At 38.1% G+C, this 18245-nt stretch overlaps 1 protein-coding gene across 9 annotated transcripts; it reads left to right on the top strand.

The window, feature by feature from the left end:
* Positions 1-2213: 2213 nt before the first annotated feature.
* On the top strand, positions 2214-15551 carry LOC108033521 (uncharacterized). 9 transcript variants are annotated; one of them, XR_007763479.1, is made up of 3 exons: positions 2218-2912; positions 4761-6394; positions 15440-15551. XR_007763479.1 is itself a non-coding variant. In XM_050885218.1 (3 exons), the coding sequence occupies exons 2-3, from the start codon at positions 2858-2860 to the stop codon at positions 6086-6088; spliced, it is 1383 nt and encodes a 460-aa protein (XP_050741175.1). In that variant the 5' UTR covers positions 2225-2278; positions 2665-2857; the 3' UTR covers positions 6089-6631. The 9 variants fall into 9 exon arrangements, 5 of the variants coding, with proteins under 5 accessions (XP_016963353.1, XP_050741177.1, XP_043950266.2 ...); XR_007763481.1 differs by having other exon boundaries at positions 4761-4942; positions 15440-15534; XR_007763482.1 differs by having other exon boundaries at positions 4761-4934; positions 15440-15524.
* The last annotated feature ends 2694 nt before the right edge of the window (positions 15552-18245 follow it).

Below are 18245 nucleotides of genomic sequence, written 5' to 3'. Positions count from 1 at the left end.
AAGTTTTGGTAGGTGTTCAACTTGCACAGCTTACGAAGGTAAAGAATCTAAATCTAAAATCTCAAGCCTCTAGCCCTTAAAGTTTTCGATCATGGCATCCACACACGGACACACGACAGACATCGATTCGGCTAGTGATGCAGATCAAGAATAGATATGAGTAAATTCTGCGAAGCATGCCACCCCTTTTCCGATGGTCAGATTTTCATACAAACTTTTTTCAAGGTTTTGTATGAAATAAAATGAATTATTTTTTATTATACTCTTGCAGAGGCTATGATGATTTCAGTCAGAAGTTTGCGACGCAGTGAAGGAGACGTTTCCGATCCCATAAAGTATATATATTCTTGATCAGCTTCACTAGAGGAGTCGATCTAGCCATGTCCGTCTGTCAGTCCGTTTCTACGCAAACTAGTCTCTCAGTTTTAAAGCTAGTCCCAAAAGTCTTCTTTCTATTGCAGGTAGTATATAAGTCGAAACCAGCCGGATCGGACAACTATATCTTATAGCTTCTATAGGAACTTTCGGGAAAAAAAGTATATCTTTGGTGTCTTTTAACTTACAACCTCCTACGCTTGGAAATAACATTTTTTAATTGATTTTGAATTTCGAATTAAATTTTATCAAAATCGGACGACTATATCATATAGCTGGCATAGGAACGATCGGAAAATTGATGGAAAAATAAAATGATAATATGAAAATAATATAAAGCTTTGGGGATTTTTGACATATTGTCTTATAATATTGGGAATATATTTTTTTATATTTTTATGAATTTCGAATTCTTTTTAATAAAAATCGGACTACTCTAACATATAGATGTCTAAAAAAATGGTCTAAAAAAAGGATGAAATAATTTTATCCTTAAAAATTGCACATGGTGTTACTAAAGTTGATTGTTTCTTATTACTGCATGGGTATACAAACTTCGGCTTGTCGAAATTAACTTCGTTTCTTGTTTTTTATTTTCTTTAGTGTTCCTTACCAACTATAGAGTTTAAAATTATTTAAATATGATGTTTGATTCATTACAAAAAAATGGCAGTTTTCCATAAAAGAACAAAAAAGGGCGCACTTGGCATCCAAAGTTTTTAAGACAAAAGTTTTTTTTTTTAAATGCTTCTGGACTCTATAGCTGGTAAAGAACACTTTTAAATAAATTCTTATGATTTTAAGCGAAGTTATGTTAAAGGGTATTTTCCGAAATTAAAGGAAATTTTTCTTTTCGCACTCGCATCATTGCTCATATATTACGTTGTTTTTCATCCTCATTTAAAAAAAATATATTCTCTGCATATAAATGTACACATTCTATGTCAATTCTTTGTATATATCGTTCTGGCATTTCTTTAAATAGGAATTTAATTTTTTATTTTAGGGTGATCCCATTTTTATGGCGAGTTTTCTAGAATTTATAATGAACATTTAATGTGTGTATGTGGGGACTTGAGGATGCTACACTCAGGGGAAAACAACGTGCTTAAATCAAGTATAAACCGTCTTGATTTAAGATAAATTTCATGCTTAGTATTAAAGATCGTCCGTTCTTAAGCACATTTGGGATTTAAATCTTTATTAACTCTAATAACTCCCAACGGTTTGTTCTGAATATAAGGCAGGTAAGTAAAATTCAAATTTTTATATTATTTATATATTGATATCATTTACTAAGTTTCCAATATTATGGCTCTTACTAGCATATATTGAAAACCCAACTCAAATCTAAGTATTAAATTAATAGTTCGTCACCTAACCCAAAAATATTAAAAAGTACACAAAATTTTGGAATACAACAAAAGCTGTAGTATTTAACTCAGGCGGAATTTAACCATCAAAATTTGGTGGAAAATGTTCAAAAGATGTCAGCCACTTTCTGTTATAGGTATATAGGTATATTTTTTCACTAAAAAATTCTCCGTAAAAATATGAATACATACAACAATTCCTACTTTATTGTAGACCGATTATTTTTGGCACCAAAAATACTTGATAAAGCCCGAAAGAGTTGTTTTTTCTGGGTGTAGAAATGAATCCATTATATGAAAAATGTATTCAAGCAGTCGCTTTTTAATTTTAACGAATGGATAATAAAAAGAAACCTGTTCATTTAATAATCTGATAATGCGACGATGATTTTCAGAGTGCAGTGTGCAAAATATCGAAATATAATAGCTTATTTTATATTTATCGTGTTTAGTCTTACTTACATTTCGGTTATGACTAGGAAACCAAGAAAAATTGTGCCGTTAAAAAGCAAACAATCAAAATATTAAAGGTGCATATATGGGAGATACTCAATTAAAAGATGCATAAAACAATGTGTCCCGAAAAGATTTTCGATGTAAACGTAGTTTACTATTATGATTTATTCAATCAGTTTAACAATAACTATGAGAAAACAAATGCACCAATGGAATTTAAACATTTAAAAATACATAAAACAATGGGTCCCAAAACGATTTTGGACTTAAACCACTTTTGCTACTATGAGATATTCAAGCAAATTAAAAAGAACTGCGAAAAAACAAATGCACCAGAAGAATTAAAATATGTCGACTTAATAAATTTTGTCGTTTGCTGCAAACCGTTTCGGAAAATGTTTTATGATTGGGACGAGGAAAGTTTACGCAGTTACAAAAGTTTTTTCACACTTTTTTTAAGCTCTGGAAATGAACTAGCTATCGACTTTTCTAAGCTATACACAACTGTTAAGGGCTTCTCTGCGAAGGCGAAGAACATATATTGGCAATCCGTATGCCTTGCCATTGAAGAGAACGACAACGTGATCAGTGTAGAATTGATATACAACCCCGAAAATTTTCACAGTGAGCACATAGAGGTATTTGCATCCGTGATGAAGGCGCTGCAGAGAAAAAACAGTTTACAATTTTTAGAAATAAATATTTCTGGTAAGCCAAAATTATAAGCGTTACCTAATATGCCCAAAAATGGTCTAGAATTTAGGTAAAATTGGCCTTGACCTAGAGCTAAGTCCATGTACGACTTAAAATTTAGAAATTCATGACCTACAATTTTAGGTCACCAAGGCCTAAAATGTGATAATTTTTTTCTCAAAATGTTGGAATTTTTAGCATCGATTTTGGGTAATTGGCTGCCAAAACTAGTAAATCAAAATATTTTTTCAAAAAGTATCCCGTTTTAGGGCATATATGGCCTTAAATATTAAATGTAGTAAAATATGGCTTTATGAATTTTTCTTAAAATAGTAACACATAATAAAACAAATTTTATTGGTTAAGTCCAAGTTTTTAGCTGTCAAATGTTTTTATGTAAAATGTTTTTTTAGGCAGTGTATGACATAAAAATGAACTTTTAGTCCATTCTAAAATTTGTAGGTCATGCGTGAACTAAAATGTTGTTCTTTTTTTTCTGTGTCTATATTCGAGTGCGTCGACTATCTCAGCTTAAAAGAGTAAAAACCGGAAAGGAAGTTCACTTCGGCAAGCAGAAGTTTGTATACCCTTGCAGTTATAAGAAATAATCAACTTTAGTAAATAATTTTTTCATATTATTTTCCCACGAATTTCCCGATTGTTCCTATGACAGCTATATGATATAGTCGTCCGATTTTGATGAAATTTAATTCGAAATGCAGAACTAATTAAAAATGTTATTTCCAAGATAAGAAGGTTATTTGTCAAAAAGCACCAAAGCAATAATTTGTTATATATTATTTTCCGACCAATTTTCCTATCGTTCCTATGACAGCTATATGATATAGTCGTCTGACTTTGATCAATTTAATTCGATATTCAGAACTAAATAAAATATGTTATTTTCAAGCTTAGAAGGTTATATGTTAAAAAACACCGAAGATATAATTTTGTTTTAATTTTTTCCCCGATAGTTCCTATGGGAGCTGTAAGATATAGTTGTCCGATCCGGCTGGTTCCGTCTTATATAGTACAGTAGAAAGAAGACTTTTGGGAAAGTTTCAGCACGATAGCTTCAAACTGAAAGACTAGTTTGCCTAGAAGCGGACATACAGACGGACAGATGGACGTACAGACGGATATGGCTAGATCGACTCATCTAGCGACGCTGATCAAGAATATATATACATTATGGGGTCGGAAACGTTTCCTTCACTGCGTTGCAAACTTCTGGCTGAAATCAATTAACCATTTGCAAGAGTATACAAATGGAGATATATATGCAGCAATGCTAAATTGTATTCCCGCTATTTTAATATATGGTAATGTAGGCGGCAGACAGATGGGCGTTAGAGTGGGCGTGGCAAACTTTTTAGGTCAATTAATAATAATAATATAGGACGAATACGTTTTAGAAAAAACAATTTCTTAGCATGAAAACTGTGGCCGGCCGTGTCACCCTGCTGAAAAAAACTTGCCCAGAGATCTGCATGTCAAGTCTGACTATTCTAGGCTTTATAGTTTCCGAGATCTCAGCGTTCATGTGGCTAGATCGACTCGGCTAGTGATCCTCATTAAGAATATATATACTTTATGGGATCGAAAACGCTTTCTTCAGCCTGCTACATACTTTTTAACGAATCTAGTATACCCTTTTACTAAGTAAACAAATTTGTATATAGGCTTAGTTTCGCTAGGTGACGCAAGGATGCGCTAGGTACCGCTGCGTTGCGCAATAGGTGTGCTGAAACCAAACTGAACCAAATATTTTGGTTTTTATAAAAAGTAATTAAAGAAATTATTTCATATCTATTTTGCTTTCAATCTATCATTTAACTATATACATATATTTCACTTATATAGGGTACACCATCGACGACCTTTCCGGATTTGAAAACCTCGAAAAACTCGTATTAAATGGGACAGTGAATGTCGAAGAGTTATGTAGAGGGCTCTGTAATAAAAACAACTTGAGAGATCTAAGAGTTTTGAATAGCGAAATGAAGGATGGACGGTTGGCCGATATTGCTCAATATTGTAAGCAGGTGACTAACTTTGAATTTAAGATGAAGGTTGACTGTGACGCCTCAGAATACGTCCCATTGGCAAAAATGCAACGTCTTAAAATGTTGACGATTCTTGGAGAGCACGAAACGGGTACCTTAAAGCTATTTTTTATAGCGCTGGCCAGAAAAGAATTCAAGCTCAGCGAATTATGTATAGAGGATGCTGATTTAAACTATGAGGAAACCTCGGCTTTATCTCAGATTACTTGTTTAAATTATTTAAGATGCGGATTTAAAGACCCCAGAAGTATTGAGCCTATTTCAAAAATGGTTGACCTGAAAAAATTAAAGATACTTTCGAATCATAATTTTAAAAGTATTTCGCAGCAAATGTGTAGCATTTTAGAGGAATCCCAGTGCGAGATTAAAATATCTTTAAATGACAGTAAAATGAAATATGATCTAAAGGGGCGACTGCTCATTGAACTGCATAATAATGATGCTTCGGATTATAGAACGTTGCTCACTTTGCCAAAACTAAAGTGCGTTGAAATAAACGGCAATCATAAGCGCGGTACTCTTGTAAAATTTTTAAAAATGCTGGACTTGGTTCAGGTTGAGAGTTTGATAATATGCCAAGATAATTTGTTTTCAGAATTGATTGGTGACGGGGAGTGCTTCCCCTTGATTTATCCGTCGCTTGGAGTACAGGAAATAGCAGCACTCTCTAATTGTAGGTCCTTGAAAAAATTATTTTGTGAATTTTCCGACACCGAAAGCTTACATCTTCTGCACAATCTTCATGCACTTGAGGATTTAACCATTATCAGAAAACGACCAAATGGTTCACTAAAGACATTTTTTGCCGCTCTAGCGTCCCAAGAAGTTCCATCTCTCAAATATTTTCGACTCCTACATGGGGCGATCGATTCATTAGAAGCTGCTGAATTGGCTCGGATAAAATCTTTGAAAAGCGTGCAGTGTGACCTTCTCGACACCCAAGACATCGATAAATTTGTAGACCTAGCTAAAGGACACCTTGAAACCCTTGAAATTACTTCTAATCAAACCTTGCACGAAAAATATTCAGGATTTCTTAAAGTTGTACAGCCCTCACCACTTAAAACACTATTACCCAACAATAAAATTAACATTTTTCCAAAAAGTATTGGTTTTTATTGTTGATAAATGAGAAATTTTGAGATATACCCAGATCAGACCCTGAAAGGTTAGAGGATCTTATAATAACCTATTGTAAAGAAATCCTAAAGTCATTTTTAAGGTGCTATCTAAACTGACCAATCATTTTAAAAAATTAAATAGTCCGCGTATCTCATGATTATTATGAGGCACTGGAACTAATTAATATTAAATATCTTCAAAAATTGCATGGATAACTAAACGAATCACGCAGCATTGAATTCTTACAACATTTAACATTGAGGAATTCCCACATAACAAGTTTCCTGAGTATATGGTGGATGTAGAGAGGTAAATATATTTTGAAAGAAAAATGAAATTCTTTGAAAATTGAGCAAAAAAATTAAGTATCTCAAGCAAACAATATTTCCGGAACTATTATGACATCATATTTTGAAGACCGCGAAGCAGGCCCTTAGCACTTGTTGTCTATCGAAAAAATCTACGATGAAGAGTATTTGAGTCTTTTCATAACGATCTGTGGATATAATATACGGACTATCCTTATAAAAAAATGTACTATTAAAACTATCCCAAAATATAAGACTTTTAATTATTTGATTTATTTCATTCACTGTTTCTTTTTTCACAAATTTTTATTTATTCCCCAATGTTTGGCAAAAACCCGTCAAGCTACTAGTCGCAATATCCGAGTTGTGGCAATAAAATGTGCCCGAAAATAAAAACTAAGGCACATTTCTAGAAAACTCAGCAATAAATGGCATAATGAAGGAATTAATGAATGGACGAGGGCCAAGGCAAAGCCAGAAGAGGAATGAATGGAAGGAGCACTGGGGACAAACTTATGCAAATGCAAATGAAAATTAATTTAATCCGCAGTACGAGTAAATTTTCCATTTTAATTTAATTACATGGACACTGCCTACGTGAGCGACAGCTAACCAAAGGCAAAAAAAGAAAGGAAGTTGCATAAAAAACGGACACTTTCAAGCAACCATTTTTTCCCTCCGGCTGAGTTTCCTTTTTTTAGGTGGGTGGATGGTCGGCGACCCAACTATGAAATGCTCGTGTGTCCACTTAAAGCCGATTGGGCAATTATTTTAAGCCGCAACGGTCATTTAGCCTGGCTGCGGAAATTATGAAGGTTCCTGCCTTGGGGTGGCAATTAATTGGGGCGATTTTCTGAAGTCCTTGCTTATGAAATTAAAATGCAATTTTCATTAAATCGGCGCATCATTTGCCCCAACATTCCCTCAACTGCGATCCCCTTATTTAATTATCCGTTTTGGCTACAAGAGCTCCTTGCTAATAGCGAAATAAGCCCGGACCGGGCTGGAAAAAAGAAATGAGCCTGTCAGACAGCCGGAGAAAAGCAGGTCTTTGCCAGAGGGCAGATGAGGAGCAAGTCAAAATAACAAATTAATTAGCAAAAAAGCAATTATTCCTTCTGCGTTCTCTGCGCCTGCGAATACATTTGCATGGCGCCCAATTGAATGAGAAAATTACATTTCAAATCAAGTCTGAATCTTTATTGCAGGGCAGGCAGAACTGAAAAAGTATACAAATACTAAAAAATAGTGACAATATTAATCCATACAATGTAGTTATAGTTCCAAACTAAAGTTAATTTAAAATAACTTTATTTATTTATTTGGACTAATTAAATCCTTCCTGTTTAGTTTAATACTTACATTTTAGTTGGCAAAATCCAATGCTGGTGAGAAGGAACGATTAAGATACATCGTCAGCCACCCCATTACCCCTCCAGAGGTTAATGTACTACGGTAACATAAGCATAAACAGATTAGAAGTCACATAGCATTTACCACTTTTTATGGCTACACATTCGGGTATACATGAAAACCCATTCTATCTACATACGTACCTTCCTGTCCCACAACATGCCATGCGAGCTGGTCATTGGGGATGGGCCCTGAACATTGCAAAGTGGAAGCGACATTATGTAAGAAAAATGCTAAATAAGCGCTTAATGCATAATCTGTACCGAGGCCCTACACACATAGAAAACAGGGGTTACCCGTGCGCCAGCACGAGTCCCATTCCGACCCCATTTCCCACTGACCATTTCCCCGATCCTCTGACAACGGTTGGTCTGCCTCCGGACTGGCCCAGGCAGATATGGCCATAATGTATGACTGCCATTTTATATGCGCCTTTGAAAAATGTGCTGACACTTCGAGCCTGGGGCCGACACTGAAAAACAAATTGCATTAGTATTCCTTTCATGGTTCGCTTCAAATAAGTTTATAAGTTACTCTTTGAAAACTTTCGGTTTATTTGACCTTACCCTTATCCTGAAGACGGCGGACACGATATTCTTTATCTTAAAAGACAGAAATTTTCTTTAAAAATGGGGGCATGGAGCTAAGTTTTTATTGCAAAGAAATATTCACTTAACAGTTACAGTTTTTTCTCTGTGCCCTCGAAGCCAAAGATTGGGGGACAGACTGGAGCTGGAGGAAAGGCTGGACAGCAGAATGATGGCGCTGGTGCGAAAGGGTTGACCCAAACGCAATTGACCACGTGTGCGTGTCCATTTGGGGGCGGTCAGCCTTAGCCTCGGTGAGTGGTAGTGTTTTTTTTTGGGGAGGAGGACGAAATCCCTTTATCATTTAAATGGCATATGGCAAAAGGCAGTTTTTATTTTTATAATCCCACCGACCGAGCAGCCAAGGAGCGGGATCCAGAGCCCCGGCAAGACAACACGGAAGTGGCGAAGTCGGGAACAAATCACACGAAATTTGTAAATGTCCATTGTCAAGCGGTTGCCGTCACCGCCTCACCTCTTGGAGCCCCCTTTCGCCCACCCATGCAAAGTTCTTGCTGCTCAGTCCATTTATTAATTTGCCTCGAATAACTCTGCACCCCCTGTGAGGCGACGTAATCCCTTCAGCTCTCACCCCAGAGACTTTGCGTTTTTCAATAAGGCGAAAGAACAATTTGCCGCGCAGCAGGTGGAAGTTGCCAACAGACAGGATTGCGGGGATGTGGAAGGACGCGCCACCCGCGGCGGAGATTTTGTGTCACTTTCTGGCGTAATTTTCGACCGACTTTGATTGGCGGCCATTAAAAATTTCGCTCGTGTCCCGCCAGTCATGTGATTGATGGTCCGAACGTGATCTATACCCAATAACCAACTAAAGTTTTATGAATTTAAATGAAAAGTTACGGCCAGCTGGAGACTAGGGGTTTCGTTTTACTTTACCAGAATAGGTAGCGGACATTTCTTACTGGGGATTGTAAAGTGACGAAGGGCTCTAGAAGGGTTGGTATAATTTAGAAAAAATGGATTGGTCACTATAGTTTAATCAATTTCCATTTGTATTTTTAAGAATGTGTGATATAAAGGCAATTAAAAACCTATGTTGTATAAAAAGAGATTTTTTTATAAATACTCATGTTGTGCATTATTAATCTATTGCTATCACACTTTGACTTCTTTCTTAATAATAATATCGTTAAGAATGGTATGTATCGGACTAAACGGTAATTTCAGTGATTGATTGGAAGGTTCTTTTCTTTTATAACCATCGTATTGTCATTTTCTTCGTAGACGCAAAGTATGTCATACAATACCACCTTGCGTTATTTGTTTTATATAAACTAAGGCATAGTTTTGGGCTGAAATCTAAGTGCTGTTCCTTCGGACACTGACCGAGCCCCGATTGCCAACTATTATTACTAAGTTTTCGCTAATGGCAGGCTTTATACTCGCAATCGTTAATCACAATCTGCTCCCTTGGCCGCCCACTTTGTGTAACCCAAACATTGTCAATGGTCCGTGGGATGTTCCATAGCTAACCCTTCCACCCCTTCGAGAGGAAGGTACGGAAATATCAAAACAGATGCGGCGACAGACAGAATCCTTGTCGTTTTCGTGTTCAGGCACCTTCCTTGACATCGCCCTGACTAATGATGTGCCAACAAATTTAACGCAACCGGTTACCCGCGCCGAGATAACACCCATAACTGACTTGACTCTGTAAAAAGATGACAAAGCGCCCAATTCACTTAACAAATTTGACAATGGAAATCATATGTCATCATTATTAACAGTGAGATGATTCCATTTTCCGGCACAACGGCCGCACATATGGCCCGCTTCCACTCCGTGAAACTAAGCGGATAATTTCGAAATAATATCATAATCATAAGCGCAGGGGTTGAAGCCCGGAACGTGAATCCACCACCACTGGTTCTGATGGGTGGTGCGGAAGTCAACCTGCTGGCTGCGTTCGAAGCTGCGCACTTCCATCCACACCTTCCGGAGTGGGCTCTAAAGTCTCCACAATGAAAAGGGAAATTATGGTAAGCGAGAAATGAAAATGAAAATATGTCAAAAGGACAGCTTCAGCTACAGCTCACCCCCGAGCGGACCAACGACAAGGCTTCCCCCTTTTGCATATTAAATTAAAATAATGAAATTTTGAAACGCTTTCGAGATCTCTTGTGGCGATGTTGTTGTTTACATTGTACGGCAATAAAGGGACTGCGGATCCGGATGACGGGAGGCCGCACGGGCGTACGGACACCCCGTAAGTCGCACATAAAACAAAGCAATTGGAAAATTATGCACTTGTCCTCATCATCTCGTCGCCGCCCAGAAGTATGCTTTTAATAATCAGCAAAGTGTTCCGGATAACCGGGGGTTGGCCTTGCCTTCCGGACGTTTAAGGGCTACGGGTGTGGGTGTGGGTGTGGGCGTGGTCGGTCTGTGCCCGGGGGCAGTTTGCCTTTTGGGCTGGAGGATTTACATAAAATGGGAAAATATGTGAGTGCGCATTAAAACGTGTAAAAAGTGAGCAAAGTTCAGGATTAAGTACGGTGAGGAAAGGGATCCGCTGAGGGAGATTAGATGAGATGTGAAAAGATGGCTTTTTGGAGATGCTTTTGGAAGGGCTTGAGATAAACAGAGGTTGTGATTGACAATTTAAGGCTCTTAGCTATTTTGGCATTAAAATAACTTGATGATAATACTTGCGATATTTAATAAGTGTTTTCAAAATTGTATTTTGAAACCCAACCGATATTGTAAAAAGGAAGATTTTTCTAACAGTCAAGGACAATTTTTTTTTGTTATTAAAGCATTTTAAAACATACAGACAGAAATAAAAATATTCCAAGATGAAGCAGAGGGAAAATGGCTAAGTTAATTGAGTTTCCGTAATGTTCCTCATTAAAATGTATTTGCGATCCCAGTGCCCGTCCAGGCCATCTGGGATATCTGTCATATGAGCTGTGTTCTCGGACCGCTCAGATCGAACTCTTATTTGATTAACTTAAGGTCTGGAATTATTCCATTAGGGCAGGGCGGGGCCAGCCTGCGGCCAAAACATTACGGACAGGAATGGAAACCGCCCCCAAGGACGCTGGATGAACTCACTCAAATCTGCACTTGGCGGAATTCCCAAATGTCTACTTTTCAATGCGCTTAGCATTTTTAAGCTGCTTTTAATAAATTCGACACAAAATTGAATTTTCATAACGGCTTGTCCTTGCTGGCACTTGTCCCTTTGACACCATCCCTTAGCCGCAGCAGGGGAATCACAAATGGGAATGGGGACGGGCAACGTGTGCGACACTCACTTAAAAAGTGATTCATGGACGCAGTCACCCCGGCAAGTGTGTTAACAACAAAGGCCTGGGGCACTTTTCAGCCTCCCTTCAGCATTTGTGTGTTTTTCGAGAAATGTTTCAGAAATTTTAATTTTATGAACATGCCTTAAAATAAGTTATTGTTCGGGTAAAATAATGAAGATACGCATTTTACATAAATATATGTAATGTTTAAATACTTTATTGTAATCAAACAAATATTTTTACCTGAAAACTCTATTACTTATTAAAAAAAGGTTAAACTCTAAAAGACCACTTCTAATTATACATTTTGAAAAACGGAATTGGTTTATGGAACGCGTTAAAACCTTTCACGCGCATATCCGCTTCCTACGGCAATTAATTGATTTGGTTTTCAACCCCTAACTTACAGTGATTTGTTTACGAGCAGAAAGCAACTGTTTTAATCATAAAAATTTGATTAAAGCAAAAAGCTTTGCCTTGCTGAGTTCTTTAAGACATGAAAAGGTAAATAAATTTATGTGTAAACAGAGTTTCCGATTCCCCGCAACATTCTGACAGAGTACATTTAATTAAAACCAAGGTACTCTGAAAACCCAATTAAACTTTATGCTTTTCAAGCCACCTTCATTAGCCTATCTTGGCCAAACCACAACGTAGTTTTGCGCATAAATTCAAACCTTTTGCTTACTTTGAGTGCTCATTGAATATGATATGCTTGGTAATATTATTCATGTGCATAATAAATATCTAAGGCTCTACCGATTTCAACTTGCCTGTGTTCTTATCACAGTTCAACCGCCTTTTGGGTTTCGGGGCTGAGTGGGTGGGTTTAGGGGGCGTTGTATATTCATGCATTCAAGTCATAAACCAGGGGCAACATTTTATTGTTATTTCTCATAGTCAAGTGCCGCCAGGAACGTGCGCTCGGAAAACGCGTGAGTGTTGCGTTTACAAGAAAAACGATAAAATTATGAAAATTTTATGTCGCACAAGCGCGTAAACGGAGTTGGAGAGGCTCTGGCATATATGGAGCGAACCCAATGAACATGTCATAAGCGGGGCTCGATCCCATTCCCATTCCCGTACCCAATCCACTCCCATTCCCACTCCCCAGCTGAACACGTTCGACGACAGTTGGACTTGTTGTTCCAGGAATCACAGTTCAGCACACGCGTGCCACAAATGTGGCCGAGATGGTTAACACACTCAGAAAAACTCAGTATACAGATCAACTTTGATGAAAAAATGTGTTCCAAAAACCAGGTGCTACTTAAGTATGATTATATTTTCATGCTGATTTTTTTGTCCATTTGTGAAGAAATCTTTCTGGTTTATTGATTTTATATCTCTTGTGGAGTTAATCAGTAAAAAGAAAAGTTAGAATTAACGTTTAACTGATTAAACTCAAATTATTTTTCCAAGTGTGGACCATGTAGTGGAGAAGGGTTTAGTTTTATCATGAAAGAAAATATGACGGCGACTATCGCTTTCCGTAAATCACACGTAGGTGAACGGGGGAGCATTAAAATGTCGTTGCCGTACCGAAAATTAAAATTAAATTACATAAACCAAAAAGTGTCACTCAGAAACACATAAAAACGAGGCCCCAATAATTAGAATGCAGAGGGCAAAGAAGCCCCAAGCCCTGGCTGGAGGGCACTCGGCAACACCTATCTGAAATTCCTTAATCGAATTTGCATTAAGCTATGAGCAGCTAATAATCTGTAAACCGAATTAAAAACCGCTCCAGGGGCGTCCAAGAGGAAACAGCAAAGCAGAACCGCCGACCCCAAGGGTCGAGTCGGGCTTAAAAAAAATGAAAAAATAAAAGAAATGCCGGAAGATTAGCCGGGAAGTGGGGAGTCCCTCAGAATGGGCTGGAAAATATTTCCGGCAAATTAAAGCTAATGAAAGTGCCTCCCCCCCTGCGCCTCCCCCAAAGTCCTACCAGCCACCTTAAGAAAAACTGACACCCATAATTCATGACCGTCTGCGATGGGTGGCAACGCCTCCTTTTCCGTGTCCTTCCCGCCCCCTTTGGAGTACGCTGAAAAATTCACGACCCCCACGGCGGGCTAATGATAATGATAACAAACATGCCCCAAGTTCCCAAGTCAGAAACTTTTTGACAAGCCGCACTCCACCGCCAGCCTCTTTCGCCTCCGCAGGATACATTTCCATATAATTCATTCGAGGCCGCGCCATCCATCCATTTTGAAAATGTGAATTCTTGCGCATCATCATTGTTTGATTGCTCGTGCTTTATATACGTATACACACGCCGAAAACTTTATTTTTCATTTTGTTTAGCATTTTCCGTCGAACCTTTGGGGGATGTCTGGCGACTTTTCACTTTCTCGCTGGAAAATCGCTTGATAAATTGGGGTCGAAATCGTTATAAGCGTTGTGCTTCATCGCTGGCCCATTAATTTTTTGCCCCTCCTGCCTTCAGAAGGTACAAGTACAATAGAACAATGTTTCGACTTATGCATACATCTCAAGTTTCGAGTTAATAAATCTCGCCAACGAAAAACTGAACAAAATTAATGATCCCGAAGTTGGCTTCATGTTGGTTCCAGCAGCTATTAAAGGCAGAACAGTATATTAAAATCTCACGGAAATACTATTGGGATTGCTAAATAGTAATGAATATTTATTTCGATAATTATTAATAGAGTAAACTTTTTCATTAAATATCAATTTGTTTTTCACTTCCGAGGATTCATTCGCTTGTACATATCCCAACCGCCCCGATTTAATTGATTCCACTCGAAATCCATCCCGCTACAGAATGCGTGTTACATAAATCGACCGGCAATCAAGCCGAATAAATTATTAATTAATAAGTTAGTGCACAAATCGAGCGAGCTGCCCAAAGCTCGAAGCACGACCGTACGAACCGAGTTCGTGCTGCATCGAACAAGGCCTGAAAAAACCTAATTAAAAATTAGTGCAGTTTTTAATTAAGAGAAATACGAAAATGAGACTTCATAACCAGTTGCCAAATGCGGTGCAATAAAACAAAAACCGAGATTAAATAAATAAGCAGAAGGAGCGCAAAAAAGCAACACCGAAAAAATGGGCAAAAAATTGAACTGAATACCGGGGCGACACATAAAGGCATAAGCGGCAAAATCAGCGGCCAAAACAGAAAAGCAGCAACAACCAGCCAGAACATAACGCGTTGACAAAACGCTGTCCGCTGCCATTTATGAAACCCATGTTGACATGCGCCGGGCACAGGCGGCGGCAGCTGCAACTGCAACGCACAGTGGGACCGGCAGCTAGCTTTCTTTTCAACTGCCCATAGTCAGTACTCGAACTTGTTACTTTATGGTCAGATGGGTATTAGTTTTGATACAACTGCGTATTGAATCTTAAATTAATTTGAAAGACCTGTGATGTAGAAATAACAGAGATGTTTACAATTTATTGGGAACTTAAACACATAGTCTCATTTTTTCAGCTTGCAAATCATTTTTAAATTTTTAAATGCAATTTTTATCTAATATTTAATCAGCTTTTGATAATCCACAATTTAGTTACGATTATTTTTTAAGCTATGAGATATTGAAGCTGCTCCTCTGTCAAATAGTTGGTGACACAAAAAAAGCATTTCGCTGAGGCGGGAATGTTCCCTTATTTGTAATAATAAGGCAAATAAATATATTTAGAGATTTCTGCTAAATTATGCAAATAATTGTTTTTCATTGTATAAACAATTTCGACTAGCAATTTTTAGATGTGTTTCTAAGTTTTCCCTGTATTCCACAGTGCAACGTCAGTGAATGCAATAATTTCTGAGCGAGTCTGACCGCCGTTTTGGACAGCAGCGGCATTCTTGCCGCTTGCCGCCGACTGCCGCCGCTTTATGGTCATGCGCTGCGCCAACTCGCTCCAAATTCTTTGTTGCGGCGGCGGGCGGCGGAACGTGCCATAAATTGGCCAAATGAAATGACGGACCGCGGACGGATTGCCGCTCGGCGGGACGGGCGATTTGGGTATCGCAACCCCCTCCTTGGGGAGGGCGGACCGTGGATAGTGAACAGTCGCTGCCAAAGGCAACGGTCGCTCTTGCAACTGCCCACGGAGTAGCGGCGTAGTTGCAGTTTCTGTGTGGTCGGCGACATCAAATCGCGATGCGTTGCTCTGGTCAGCGGCGCAAATCAACTGATTGGGGCACGGGCCCCTCTCATCGACCACCAAATGAAAGGAACACATAAGTCCACTGGGAAAAATATTTTAAAAGGATAAAATATAAATAAACCTATAAACTAATGATTAGGGTTTTGAAATCACTTATAAAGGTGTCCGAAAGTATGCTGTGAATATTTATTTAATATTACTTTTAAGCTAAAAATATTTTGTTTGCAAATAATTTATTTTCAGTACATTAATTGACATTAAAAATATAAATCCAGTAACTCGTATACATCATTTCGTGTAGTTTTCATAAGAGTTATTCCAGGAACTTCAACTTAAAAAGGTTTATATCAGTTCAGTCAACGCAAAATGGAAAAATTCATTTATAAATGAACAGGAAAAACACAAATTTCAAATATTAATTTACTAAGAAAGTAAATAAATTTGACACTTTAGGGTTCCACTTTATATTCTGAGTGTAGCTTTTTGATACCAGAATTCGCACTAATCAGACTCCTCTGCTGGACAAGTGCACCTGAAAGCGAGGTAAGTACCTTCTTTGATTAGAGCACTAGTGAGTCAAAGTAAAAAAAAACGTTTTTTTGAAATATATGTAACTGTAAGAATATAAGACTTACGGATCCGTAATCCTTCTAGAATGGAGATGTTGACATGTTAAGTCACAAACAAAGCTTAAAATTCTATCGAACTCCTTTGAACCAAATAGTTCAGCCAAACAATAGGAGTATTGTCGCTTTTATTATTTGGAGTAACAAGGGGTACAGACGTCAAAATAGTTTGCATGGTAAAAGTTTATCGATATGTCAACTGCTTCGTTGTATCTATGTTGAACACCCATTTAAAATACCGAACGCTCGCAAAAAATACTACAAATTAAGCAAAATTACTTTTAGCAAATTTGGAAATGAGCCGTCATTTGTTTAATGACAGGTCGCAATGAAGAAAAAAAATCGAAAAAAGCAACAATCGGCAGAGCTAACAAATTGATTGACGGCTGTCGGTCAGAAATGGAAATGCCACTGCAACTGGCTGAGTTCAGTGGGGTGCGGATGGCGTGACAATATTGACATAGTTGCGATCACAATGGCATCTTGTGAGCTGTCCACTGGGATACATCATACACATACGAGATCGCACCGATGCAAAGTCGCTGGCGTTTGCACTGATTTGACTTTATTGAATTAGGCAACGGCGAGCGAGCGCAGCTTGGCAATAAATCAAAAACGAGTTCAAAATTTGTGTCACCTCAGCGGCCAAAACAGCATCTTGGCATCTCGGCACCGGCATCGGCATCGATTGCCTCGTACGTGATCATTTTATTGAGCACATTTGACTATTATTAGGGAAATTTAACACATGACGCACTAAATACAGATTGGCGAGACATGGACATGTGTTCGGCGGCTTTTCTGTATTTATGGCATCATGATTTATATCGCGCGAAATCCAAACAAGCGGATTGCGCATACGCAGCGTTGCCGCAATGCGACAAATTTGGTTAAATTACGCGTGCACCCGGAGAACGTGCCCCAATCGTAATCGTTGCAGAAGTCGTGATCGCATACATGCCGGACTCGGACTCAGATACATCGAGTCGGATATCTCGCACTTCGTTAGCGACAACGACGCCCACAACTCAAAACTCCACGCTTGCGGCCAACGGAAGTTGGCATCTTTATGGCCAAATGCGCGATTAGACAGCATTTTGGCAGCGGCTAATCGGACAAATAAAACAAGCCATATCTCTCCCGGCCTGCATAGCATTAGGCCTCGGCTCAGACAAGTCTGGCCAAAACCAGAGCCGGGGACTGACTGAAGACCCGCCGATTGGTGTTCGTTTTGTCATTCAAATCGCCTTCTACGGGCCATTTGCATTTGCGCGTCTGGTTTTCCTTTTCTCGTTTTTGTTGACTTCGATTTTATGAGTGTTATAAAAATTTGCGTGATGGATACACAAAAGCGATTAGCTTACTTTTATGTTTCAATTTTTCGATTGCCTTTTCGGAATTTATTTGATTATTCTCGCATTTGATGCATGCCATTTCTGGTCGTAATATTTCTTTGTTTTTCGAATACAAATAATTTAAATAGCCTTTTATTTTTTTCTTTTATTTTCGCTTTTAGATTTGACTGTCCACAAAAATGTTGGATTAATTGTTCCGTGGATATTCAAATTTTTAAATTGGTTTTAGCTCGCTGATGAATTACCAGCGGTTATTTATGATGCAGCTTGATTATTATTATAATTGGTTTTAAGTTGCTATGCTATTTTAATTGGCATTGATATTTTCAAAGACCCTCATAATAGAGCAATGATCTTCAAACAAACCAACATAAATTAAGGATCATAAATTTAATTACGTTGATTTTTCAAAATTTTTTATTGCCTACAAGTTTTTTTTGTGTGTATCATATA

The sequence above is a fragment of the Drosophila biarmipes genome, chromosome 2L (assembly GCF_025231255.1).
Source record: "Drosophila biarmipes strain raj3 chromosome 2L, RU_DBia_V1.1, whole genome shotgun sequence".
Lineage (NCBI taxonomy): Eukaryota > Metazoa > Arthropoda > Insecta > Diptera > Drosophilidae > Drosophila > Drosophila biarmipes.
Note: the sequence above shows the minus strand (reverse complement) of the source record. Positions and strands in the feature narration are given on the sequence as shown.

Coding starts and splice junctions, on each gene's coding strand:
- LOC108033521 (XM_044094331.2), top strand. CDS start 2,309: ATGCATAAAACAATGTGTCCCGAAAAGATTTTCGATGTAAACGTAGTT. Junction 2,913..4,760: donor TTTAGAAATAAATATTTCTG/GTAAGCCAAAAT, acceptor TCACTTATATAG/GGTACACCATCGACGACCTT.